The sequence below is a fragment of the Vicia villosa genome, linkage group LG2 (genome assembly GCF_029867415.1).
Source record: "Vicia villosa cultivar HV-30 ecotype Madison, WI linkage group LG2, Vvil1.0, whole genome shotgun sequence".
Taxonomy (NCBI): domain Eukaryota; kingdom Viridiplantae; phylum Streptophyta; class Magnoliopsida; order Fabales; family Fabaceae; genus Vicia; species Vicia villosa.
The window spans coordinates 98,589,761-98,602,324 of NC_081181.1; the positions used below are offsets into that span (position 1 = coordinate 98,589,761).

At 35.8% G+C, this 12,564-nt stretch overlaps 1 protein-coding gene across 2 annotated transcripts; it reads right to left on the reverse strand.

Moving 5' to 3' along the window:
* Window positions 1–3,307: 3,307 nt before the first annotated feature.
* LOC131651686 (1-aminocyclopropane-1-carboxylate oxidase homolog 12-like) lies at window positions 3,308–7,336 on the reverse strand. Of its 2 annotated transcripts, XM_058921363.1 has the most exons (4): window positions 7,108–7,336; window positions 6,267–6,834; window positions 5,701–6,022; window positions 5,084–5,559 (listed from the first exon to the last, which is right to left on the reverse strand). In XM_058921363.1, the coding sequence occupies exons 2-4, from the start codon at window positions 6,791–6,793 to the stop codon at window positions 5,299–5,301; spliced, it is 1,110 nt and encodes a 369-aa protein (XP_058777346.1). In that variant the 5' UTR covers window positions 6,794–6,834; window positions 7,108–7,336; the 3' UTR covers window positions 5,084–5,298. The 2 variants fall into 2 exon arrangements, with proteins under 2 accessions (XP_058777347.1, XP_058777346.1); XM_058921364.1 differs by lacking the exon at window positions 7,108–7,336 and having other exon boundaries at window positions 3,308–5,559.
* Window positions 7,337–12,564: the final 5,228 nt, after the last annotated feature.

The following is a 12,564-nucleotide window of genomic DNA, read 5'->3' on the forward strand; positions in this document are numbered from 1 at the left end:
CTTAGATACTTGGTACAAATGATGTGTCCGGACGGGTCTATAGGTGGGTGAACTTAATGGGGAAAATATCTCTAAAATTCCAAATCTCGTCAGATCGACACACGCCCTCTCATACACACTTGCTATAAGATGGCCCATCTCAGGGAAGGGCGTCCACTTTGAAACTGGTGTGTTACCGCTAATATATGGAGCAAGGGCATTGTGAATTTTATCAAAGTTGACTTTATTCTCATATAGTCGGGTGTAAATTTCCCTATGCACCGTCAACTCCAAAATAAGTGTTCGACGAACAAGAGTGTTATTCTCCTCTCCCTTACCGAGTAAATCGGCAACGGCGCGATACCCGCAATTGCCATCAGTCCCCACATCAACCATATCTTCAATGTGTTTGAGTATAAATAGAGGCATCTCATCAATGTAGATCATTGGTGGTTTTTCAATCGGAGGTGTATTTGGTTGTTTTGTAATAGAAGGTGTATGAGGTGGTTTGGAAATGCGAGCTACCTTATTAGCACTACTTTTGGATCATGGTAAGAAGGATATCCCGCTTAGTTGACATTTCATGCTGGGTACTTTTCACCTTTTTAGGCGCACCTTTGGTTTTTAACGGTTGCAAAGGAGGTTTCAAATCGGTTGTTTTCGAAAAAACGATTTTTCTCAATTGTTCTTTTATGTACAATTTCATGGTGTCACCCGCTTTAGAAAATATATCCATGATTACTTCTAACTCGGCTCTGATGCTTACATTGGATGTACCCTCCTTTGTCGGTTAGTAATCATCAAATCAGAGTCTTTTCCAAAGAAGGTAGACTTCATCCATGTGTATGGGTGAATTCAACTTCATCTTTTTAGAAATAAGACAAGCACATGGAAGCCCGTAAGTTTTTCTAATTATACACCTATACATCGAACTATCCTTCCCCTTCGTATCCGCCCATTTTGCTTCAGGAAAAATAAAATTCCATCCCGCCCGGGATATGTTGAAAATAAATTGTGAGTAAAAAGTGTTGTCTTTAAACCGGTGCTCTGCCACAATCTTGCTCCCACCAAACGTAGTCTGAATTTTAATATATTGATTTTGGAGCATTTAGTTCACCATGTCCCAATCTCTACAAAGATCTCCCTTGCTATCACCCAACCATTTCTTCAATGCTACATGTGCATATTCGACTCTGTTGGTTGTTGTCCAACCCAAATGTCTAACCCGGTCCGTCCAAGCGCATACTACTTTCTCTTTCACCTGCTCAAGGATAGTAGATTCAAGATATTTCAGAAAATCGGGATATTCAACACACGGGGTCCTAAAGTGTACCACATTCTCCGTATACAACTCTTTTGTACATGAATTTAAAATATCTGTCCATGCACTTATTATCTTCTCAACCACAACATCGGGTTTGATGATGTTTTCGTCTTCATAATTTTTTTTCTTTGGTGCCAACTGCGGGTTTGAGTCTAGATCTCACATTTTTTGTTATATGATACCGACAAAGTAATGCAGATGATGTCGGAAACACAGTACCAACTGCATTCATAAGGGTATTATCCCGGTCGGTAACAATGACCCTAGGCATATTTTGTGGATCAATCAACAAAGTCTTGCATATTCCTAATGCCCATGTAACATTATCTTCCTTCTCAGATTCCGGAAAATTGAATCCTGCCAAAAATGTCTTGTCCGTAGAGGTGACACCAACAATTTCTAGAAGCGGAAGCCTATATTTGTTGGTCTTGTACGTCGAATCAAATATAAGGATGAATGAAAATGTGTTGAACAACTAGATACTTTCTGGATGAGTCCAAAATATGTCACGAATAGTAACATTATCCTCACAAGCTCTATACCTTGAAACATATTGTTTATATTCCAAAAGTTTCAAAGTTGTTGCATTTCAGACATCAGACCTCTTTTCACAATGTTCATTTGATAACGTTCATTGTATATCTGCCTAATATGTGAAATACTTTGTGGTCTTTTGCGTTTCAAATCAGCAAGTATGTTTCTTGGCGGAACTTTGATTATCGATAATTCTGAAATGCATAATTAGATGCCCTTGTAGCTTGGTGTCAAATGCATAATTATGAATACCGCAAATCACACTAAAATGCCACAAACCATCAACCCTACAATATGCGCGTAATTTAAACGAACACACACATTTTCTCGATTTCGTGTCAACATGTTTTACCTTCTGAACTCTTGGAACATATTTCCCACTTCTCTCGCATGTCATCATAACAAATGCTTGTCTTATACTACTGCCCTCGAACCTTCCAATTACAACACCAAACCCAAGCTTGCTAGCTTCAATTCACATTCATTCAAGCAAATGTTGACGAGAGGTAAAAGTCATTTCATTTGCAAATTGTTGTCGAACATCTATCACGACAACAATCGTTTTAACATCATCATTCACCTCATTCGGCTTAGCATCTTCATTGACCTTCTCTGGAACCTTTACATCATCTTTAGGAATATTGTCGGGGTGCACCATACCTAACACGTGCGAAAAACATGAATTCTGTTAAAACATATTTCTGAATTCTGTAATGGAATTTTTTTTGAAAATGCCCATCCGAAATAAGTGTGGTGGAATTCGGAAGTGCATATTCAAAGTGACGTTGTTTTCTTCTTCCACAAACCTGCACCAATGCAAGGAAATGAGAGATAAAATGAAGAGACTTTACCTCAAATTCCAGCTTTCTATGTTATCTTTGCTATGATCAACCACTTGAAACTTGGTTTGGAGACGAAAAATAGATTGTAAATGGTTGAAATGTTTTAGAGGGTTTAGGTTATGGAGTGAAAGAAAATGAATGAAATAGCGGTAGTGGTAACAATGTAGCAACCTTATATAGCAAAGGTATTTTCGGATATGCATATCCGAAAATACCTCTGACATTTTAAATCTAATGTTTAAATAATAAAACGTTGGAAAAATGTGATTTCGGATGTGCATATACGAAACATCTTGAAAATGTGAAAAAAATGTGCATTCAGATATGCACTTCCGAAGAATATTTTGAGGTTTTCATATGTATTTTTCATTATATACGGGTGGTGTTAACCCACATTTTGCGAGTTAATACATGTCTATATTAGTATTTAGTTTAATGTTATTTTTATGTTTATTCATTTAATTGGTTGTTTATTTGATGATTTAATCAAATTAGTGTGGAGCACATTAGGTGCTCCCATTTGTTAGTTTAATGTTTATTTTGTGTGCAGAAGCTAGCAATTAGGCAAACTGAGTCACGACTGGGCAAGACAGTTGATGAGCTATGAGTTAGGAAGAATAAATTATAAAGAAATATCAATCTCACGTGAAGGTTAGTAACAAAGGAATATGAAGGAGCACTGATGGAGGGGAAAAACTCAAATGACGCTGAAAAAGATAATGGAATGAATTCAAATTCAAGGTGGAAAGCAAGCAGCGCTAGAAGACAAAATTCTGGTGCAAAAGGACTCTGCGCGCCACCTGCACCTGCTGCGTTTGACTGTCCATTTCGCCTTGTCCCTTCCCCTTGGTCGGTAGTACGAATACCCTCTTTGTCTTGCTTGAAACGTTGCTGATCGCATTGAGTTGGGTGATATTCTTGATCCTAGGCCCATGATCCGAGACAGAAAAGAAACCCTAATTTCTTGGCCTATAAAAGGAGCTAGAAGTAACATTAGAAAGAGTTCAGCATTTGTTCCAAGTTTATATATTTTCCTGAAGCGTGTTGCAGAAGAGTGCTGTCATTTCCTCTCCTTACCCATCTCTGTGCTTGCTGATGAACACTGGCATGATTAGAGTTTCCTCTTGAAGACTTAGCCGTTTCAAGTTCTGCTCTAAGTCTCTTTTAGGTTGTTATCTTTTGTTCATTTTCTTGTCTTAAGATGTTTCCTATGACAACCATGTTCATTGTTTGTACTCAGCTCACTATGAGTTAAACTTCTTTTAGTTGAGTTATGTGAAGTTAATATTAATGGTGTGTTTATGTTATATGCTTGTGTGATTAGTTAATGCTTTACCATGTGTTATAACTCCAACATCTATTTCTTTGATTAATCATCTTAGAGATAGATATAAGCTTGTTGTTGTGAGAGATCCAACAACAAGTGTACTTCGTGAGTAGAAATGGTTGAAAGAGTATAATAGATATATTTACTTGAATTGGTTGCTTAGACATAAGAAACTACAATCATTAAGGAAGATCAGAACTTTTAATAGACGTATACTAGGGTTACAAGTGGAACTTAGAGATTTTCTTTCCGGGCCCTTTAATGCATGCTACTGATTGTAGTAGAAATACACTTCTAGATCATTCTGACCTTGCATGTCACGACGTCACACATCATTAACACATGAACATACCAAAAGATATTAATGAATCATAACTCAACTATCTTTATCTCATCACTCTTACACACGTTATTCTCTTTATCTATTTTAAATTATTATCAAAAAGCTAGACTTAAAACTATCACCTATTGTTATTTTCCTACTTATGCTTAAAGTGAAAGAATAGTTTTAATACAAAGTTATATCTAAGTAGTAACACTCCCTGTGGGTACGATACCCTTAAACTTATTACTTGCTGCAATCAAAACATGTATACTTGTATGTGACACCTTTGAGAATTGCAAACAGGTGGGTTAAGAAATTCTCATTATGTTTTCCTATGAGAAGCTGACAATGAGTATTTAAAAAGAGGGGAAACAAGCTCACCTTATCAGTATACCCAAATTAGGTTCAAAGGGAGCCAATATCCACCAATTCCAGCACCTTCTAACAACAAACGCCATTGATACCCACCTCCACTTTCAATTGCTGACCATGAGTATTATGTGTTGATTGATAATACTATTTGTTGTTGATGATTGTTGTGAACTCTAGAAATATTCGTATATGATGTTTCGTACTGTTAACCATTTAAATTGAACAGAATAATTTGTTGAGAAGCATATATAATAGTTTCAGTCTATACTGTTAATCAAATAGTTTATTAATTAGTCAACAACTCAACATGGTAATTAGTTAATCAATAAGCATTTTCTTACTAAATTTGAAAACTATTGAAGCTTTTCTATGAACTTAAACAAGTCACTGAACATTGGAACAATCTATCATACTTCCTTTAATTTAGAAGTTCTTAGTTATAATTCCATAGTTCAATCCAAAAATGTTAACAAGCATATATAATTTATTTGTTTCAGTCTATAAAACTTGATACATATAAAAGCACAAACAGAAAATGTGACTTGTTATTTAGATAAATCATGGCCAGTAGTAAAATCATTTTCACCTGTTGAATTCACAACTTAAAAGGCTCTAAGTAAGAAGTTCCATCAAGGCCTTTTGCATAAAAATGCGCCAAGAAATCTTTTAGAGTAGTGTCTTTGTAGATAGGTGGGTTTTCTTCTGAAAGCAATTCCTTAATAGGACCATAAATCTTTGATACTCCTTGAATTGGTTCAGAAGAATTCACAAAGAAGCTTGCAACAGAAATTCTTGAGCCTATGTTCTGCGATAAGACTCGGTGAAAAACACTAACAAACCTGTCATTTGAGATAAGCTGCAACAGTATAAAATAAATTGATAAAATTGTTGCGACGTAGAACCAATTATCAACTTCAATTTTCAAAACATATAATCTATAAAATTCATACCAAACTTCGACTAATGAAAGGAGAGAACAATAACTTTAAAAACTTACCTGTAGAAGATCTCCGATGTTTACAACAAGAGCTCCATGTATCGGAGAAACATTGACCCATTTATTCTCGTGAAGAACTTGAAGACCACCAAGTTGGTCTTGTAGAAGTAATGTGAAGAAGTCACTATCAGTATGCTTGGAACCGCCCATAGTTAGTTCAGGTTCAGGACATGGTGGATAGTAATGACCTAAAATAAAGAGTCCTTCGGCACAATCCAACTCTTTAAGATAAGAAGGATCAAGTCCTAGTGCCTCTGACAACAACTCAAAGATCCTAAAACCCAAATCTCTTATTCTCTGGGAATATTCAATCACAATATCTCTGCGAGTTTGAATCAGCTCATCATCGGTTAAAATAATTCAAATGGACATGGTTACATGTCAAATAATGTAACAATTGTAAAATTAAGAAAACATAATTGTACCATATTTAATAGAAAAGTTGCAATGTCAACCCAAATAATCATGTTATTTATAGCATATATATGTTAAATAATAAATATTAAGGATACAATGAAATCTTATTTATTATGATTATCAATCTAAATTATTGGTTAGTACATTACCTGCAGATGGGTGGTATGTCTTCTGGTTTGAAAGGATCAGGAGCAACAGCAAAACCAAATGTATCTCTCCAATTAGCAGCTTGGCCGCTAAACAAGGTTCCATTGGAGTAATATACAACTTTTTTCTTTAAATCACGAGTGTAAAACTCTTTTCTGACGTCAGCATCTTGTTCGTGAAACCTACGGATTCCATCAATCATTTCATCCAAGACAGTGACGGGAATTCCATGATTAATTACCTGAAAAAATCCCCACTCGTGACAAGCACTTCTAATTTGGCCAATTACCTCTACACGCAGAGCTGGATTGATGTGTATGTCTTGGAGGTCTATGATTGGAACACTCAAGTTGGAGTCACTAGCTGAGTTTTCACAGATGTCCAACTTTCCAGTATGAAAAATGTGTGGGATCTTTGAAACCCCGGACTCCACCAAACCTTTGACACCTAGTTTCGAATCATCAAAAGCTTTAACTTCAGCTTTGAAATCAGTGGCTTCTTCTAATTGGTTTGTGTTTTTTACTTCCATATTGAGAGGGAAACAACAGCACCAGAATAGCACTATTTTTGCTGTAATATAAAATGTGGAATTGAAGTAAAGAGAAATGGACAGGAAGGAACATTCAAATAGGATAGGCAGAAAAAACCAATCCAAGTGAATGATGCAGCCACCACCATGACCAAGTAGTCAATTTTTTGTTTTTATATAAATATAATTAGGATAACTTTGAAAGTGGAATATAAATAGAAAATAATGAGGACTCTAATTTATTAAGGACATAATAAAAACATGGTAGTTTGACTGATATGTATGATTAAAATAAAGATTGAGAAAAGTAATACCTGTTGAAACTTGTTATTGAAGCCAATTAATACTCACCCCCAACCTTGTGGCCAGAAAAACAATCGTACATAACGTGAGGGAGAAACTCTTAGCGAAGTCCAGAACGGTGACTGAGAGCCATAGATGGTGCCACTGCCTGTTTGGAAGAATGTTTGTGGCAGAGAATCGTGTATGTTACCGATAAGCAAGTTATTTTACCTAACATTCTTATTTGGTCAAGTTGAAGGCTGTTGACATTTCGCTGATTTTTTAAATCCGGATATTAATTAAAACAACACTGAAATCCTCTTTAGGTTTATTAAATTAGACGATATTTCAATCCATTTCATAATATTCTTAGGTATTTGGCAAAATTTTATTGTTGTCTTCTGTTTTCGGAGATGTATCTCCAAAAGTATATTTTTTATTTAATATTGAATTGTTCCGTAGATGCATAAATGAAACCGTTTAAACAACGTTAAAAAAAGGTTTTGTAGATTCATCTACGGAACAATTCAACATTAAATAAAAAAATGTTTCCGGAGATACACCTCCAAAAGCAACGGTATTTTAAAAATGCACATGGTGTGTGAGAACTCCAAAGAATGAGAGGAGCGATTTCACACTATACTCTATCCAGATTTATTAAAATAATTATAAAAGTCTCTAATTTTTAGTGAAAGTCAAAACCATATATATAATGTGTATTTTAAGTTTATATATTGAGAATCACAAAAAAAAAACAATGAAGCTTCTACTCTTGACCTAACGCCGCCGCCCCCGTGCTTTTCTCCACGACTAATCTACTATGGAGGACGCCTTATTTATTTTTCTTGAGATCATACACAATGATTCTTTCCCTAAAACTCTAGAGGATGACAATCCTAGTAACCAAGCAAAATCAAAACAACCAACACAGCCTAACATTCAAACTAAACCAACTCCCACCAAAATTTTCGCAAATGTTGTTTCCAATATTTGTAATATACCTCAGAGTTAATTTCCGATACCCTGTTTTAAAGGAGACAGGATCGCAATCACCATCTCAGAAGAGGAGTACAAGATTGGCCTTCAACCATGCCGACATAACCTTCATGGTAGAATTGTTTGGCCCAGAGGTTCTACCCAGACAATTGTTGCTAGTATCAATATAACGTTGCTCTCTCAAAGGTCGTTCCTCTCCAAATGAGGGATAACCTCGCTTGGTAAAGGTTTTTACGAATTCTCTGCTCGGAGAGTAAGGTCTATTAGTTCATGGAACTTAAACCTAGGTACTCTCAAACTTTTCTCATGGACAAAAGACTTTGTGCCATCTAATGTTAACCAAACCTTTGCCCAAATCTGGGTTAAGATCCAAGGTCTGTCGCAAGAATATTGGAGATCTAACATAATTTTTTCTACTTCCAGTAGCTTAGGGACTCCCATTTGTGTTGATTCAACTTCTAGTAAGCCCTCTTTTGATCGACCCTTCGATCATTTTGTTAGGGTCCTGGTTGATATAAAGTTATCTAAGAAACTAATCTATAAAAGTATGATGGAAAGGATAGGTTTTGCTTTCTTTATTGAAATAGAATATGAGAAACTCCCATAACTTTGTACTCGTTGTAAGATTATTTGTCATTCCTTAGGTGTGTGCAGGAAAATAAATTTGACACGTGAACCTGCTAAAGGCAATACCATAAGAGATAAACACAAAGTTTATGTCCCTTTTATAAACCACCAAAAACAAAATCAAGAGGATACAACAAGAAATATGGAGAGTCATGCTAAAGATAGAAATGATCCTGGTACTCAGGTTGATCACAGGAACCATCCATTTTGGAGAGTTGGCGACGCCAATAGAGTTGAATTCCTCCTACTCTATATTGTGAATGGCTAGGGTCACCTATATCACTATCCAGTTGTAGCTGGCTTCTTGGTGCTAGTGAGTTTTGTAAAAAGTTCTGTACGAGCATTCTGCTCTCTAGGTATATAGATTATTTAAAAAATTTGAAATGTTTATCTACGTTATGCACCTTCAGGGGGTATTGTCATACCCCAATTTTTGACCCTAAGTTCATACATAAATTGCATTAAAATCATCAATCAAGAGCACCATTGTGAAACTCTACTTCCTGGTACTGTGATTATCTCTGAGGGGAATTGAAACAACTGGATCGAAATCATCAAGATGAAATCAATGAAGTCGTCATCGATTATTTATTTATCCCAAAAATGGGAAAGGAAAACATCGACTAAAACCTATAAAAGAAAACAAACAATGGTCTTTTGACCCAGAGAACTAGGTAAGGGTGTCGATTACGCAAGGAGAAGGGGTTAGCACTCCTCACGTCCGTCGTACTCGACGGGATCCGCTATTGTTAGTCTAAATCTATGGGTGTTATTTAAACATCTAAAGCTAAAATCTAAAGGTAAACGCACAAAAAGGGATAGAAAATAAACACGGGGAAATAAAGAAAATATATACATGATTATGCTCGTTCAGGCCCCGCGACCTAATACCTACGTATCCCGATTAAGGAATCAGAGCAATCGTAGTTCGGCTCAAAATATTTTGTGTGTGTGTGATGTTAAACGTCGCGTTCCACTGCTGCCCGACCTTTGGAGACTTACACAATTGTCGTGGAACGGAGTTAACATGTGCATAAAAAAATAAAAGAAAATCGAACAAAGCATTTTGAAATGAAAAGAAAATATAAAAGATGAATATATACAAATAAGAAGTTAAAAAGAAAATAAACAAGTTAAAATATTTGTGTTTTTTGATATGAAAATAAAATCTAAACTAGAAGCATGTTTTTGTATTTTTGAAATATAAGAAAATAAAACAATTAGTAAAACAAAATTAAAATGAAAACAAAAAAACAAAATGTGCTTGAGAAAACAGTAGCAATGGTGGTGTTAACAAGATATGAGCGTTGGGCCCAAATTGGCTTTTAGCCCAAAAACAAGTCTGCCAGGATGGGGAGGTGAATTGCTGAACATTGAAGTGCAGACAGAAATTCGTTGGGCTTTCTAATGCTGGCCCAAGATTAAACAACCACAAAACCCTAAAAAAATATAGAGGAAGCAGTCCGCCTCTCTCTCCTTCTCTCGTTCCACGTCTTTAGTCAAACTCTCTAAAATACTCTCACGATCTCCCCTTCTTCTAAACTCTCGGTCACTCCGATTCTTTCTCCGTCTTCTCATTTCGAGTCTCTCTGCCTCTGTTAACTTTTCACGATCTTCTTCTACGGACATAAACAACAGAACTCTCATCTATGCAATTCTCTCTAAACACAAAATCTGAAACAAAACCTAATCCCTATTCAAAGTTCAAACTCATCTCTCACGTTTTCTATACGAAAAACAGCAGCACAGGGAACGTCCAGTCTTTGACTCAACTCGGTTCAAATTACGCAACAACAACAAACTCATTCAATCTTATACTCGACTCCTATGTTCTTATTTCAGTTTTCGCTCTTTTCAAACAACACAGAAATAACCACAAGCAGTAAAACAAAGATTTCAATTTTGAATTTTATGAACAACAACAAACTACCAAGTTTAGATCCATCGCAATGACAACAGCGGCAACAAAGCAAGAATAGCATAACAAAGCAACACACAACAATGATAGCACAACATTTAAAGCGAGAAGAATGGACTTACACGGTCGGAGCAAGTCCGACGATTCACCGTTGCTGACGAGAAATAAGAAAACCAGAGGTAATAAGCTGCTCCTCTCCTTCTTCCTTCTCCGAAAATAAATCGAGAGTGTATGGATCCGTGAATGTATTGATGAAATTGATGTTGAATGGGTGAATGATCTTGCTGCGATACGTTGCTCCCTCTGAGTTGAGAATTTACTGCAGGTGAGCCTGGTAGAATCGTTGATGAATGACAATGAAGGTGCAATTGAAGATGGATTGATGAAGTTGAAAGTTTGGATCGGTTTCGAATTTGAAGCAAGTGCGAGAGGTTGTTCACCGCGGATGAAGTTATTATTTGTTCTGTTTCTAAATTGATGCAGGTTCCAAGTCTGATGTTAGAAATGCAGCTGAACGGTATGAAGGTGAGGTTATGATTTTGATGTAAAAGCTTTGGAGGAGAATTTTTAGATTCATTTTGGCAGCATAACAGTATCCATTTCTCCCCCCTTAATTCTGAACTGAGAATGTGTTTATATAGGCATGAGGAGGTGAGCATTGTGTGATCAATTGGGAGGGAAATTGAAAGGAAGAGTTCGTTCACGCTTTCTGCATTTTTGACGGATCCGTGTGAGATATCTTGAGTGAATATTGGCCATTGATAAAGTTCAAATGAATGGATCTGATTGAGTTTGGAATGAGGTGATGATCGCATGAGCTGATGGAGGTATTGTTGTATGCATGCTTGCTGAAAACGTGAACAGAAGGGTGAAAATTTCTTGCTGAAGAAAACGTGAATCCATTTGTTCATGGGGACCCCACTTGCATCTCTTTTCCACCTATTTTATTGAATAAAAGAACTAAAAATAACACTAATAAAAAGAAAATGGTTAATAATAATAAAAACAAACTAACATAATAAAATGATTTTTATATTAAAGAATAGTTTTAATTTTAATAATAACTCAAATTAGAAAGATATCTCAAATTTGAATTAAAATTAGAATTAATACTAAATATTAATATAAAAAAATCATAAAATGACCATAAACTTGAAAAAGAAATGAGAAAATGAATCTCTAAAACTTGATTTGAACTTGGACTTGAAATGTTGACTTTAAGTTGAATCATCTCGCAAATCCCACCTTTCCTCAATCCAGTCCCTATAACAAAAATAAAAGAGAAACAAGACATATTTTTGCAATTTTTGATTAATGGTTAGTAAACATAAAGCATAATCTAATGGAATGAAATGATGCAAATGAAATGGAATCGTAGGGTAAAAATCAGGGTGCAACAGCTGCCCCTATTTAAGTTTCTTCTATCAGGGGATAGGAGATACTTAAATATAAACAAAGCCCGATTTTTAGCCTAAGATGCCCCAAGAATGATATGAATATATGATTTTTTTTCTTTTGAATGACATGGTATGAGACTGACTCGAATCTTTGTGGGGAATATGGCGCCACGAGAGACAAAATGTTGAGGGAATGAGTAAAATACTTTATGAAAGAGATAGCTGAAAAAAAGTATCACAACATCCATGAATGGATCTCAATGAAGTGAGAAATCACCGTATCCAGGAATAGGTCTGAATAAGGTGAGAACCAAGATGAAACATGGTTGTAAGGGAACCAAGATGAAACATGGTTGTGAAGGAAACCAAGATAAAGCATGGTCGTAAAGAGACACATCCGGAATAAACATCGGATAAACGAGTTCTGGAATAAACATCAGAACAAAGGATACAAATCCGGAATAAACATCGGATAAACGAGTTCTGGAATAAACATCAGAACAAAAGAGACACATCCGGAATAAACATCGGATAAACGAGTTCTGGAAAAA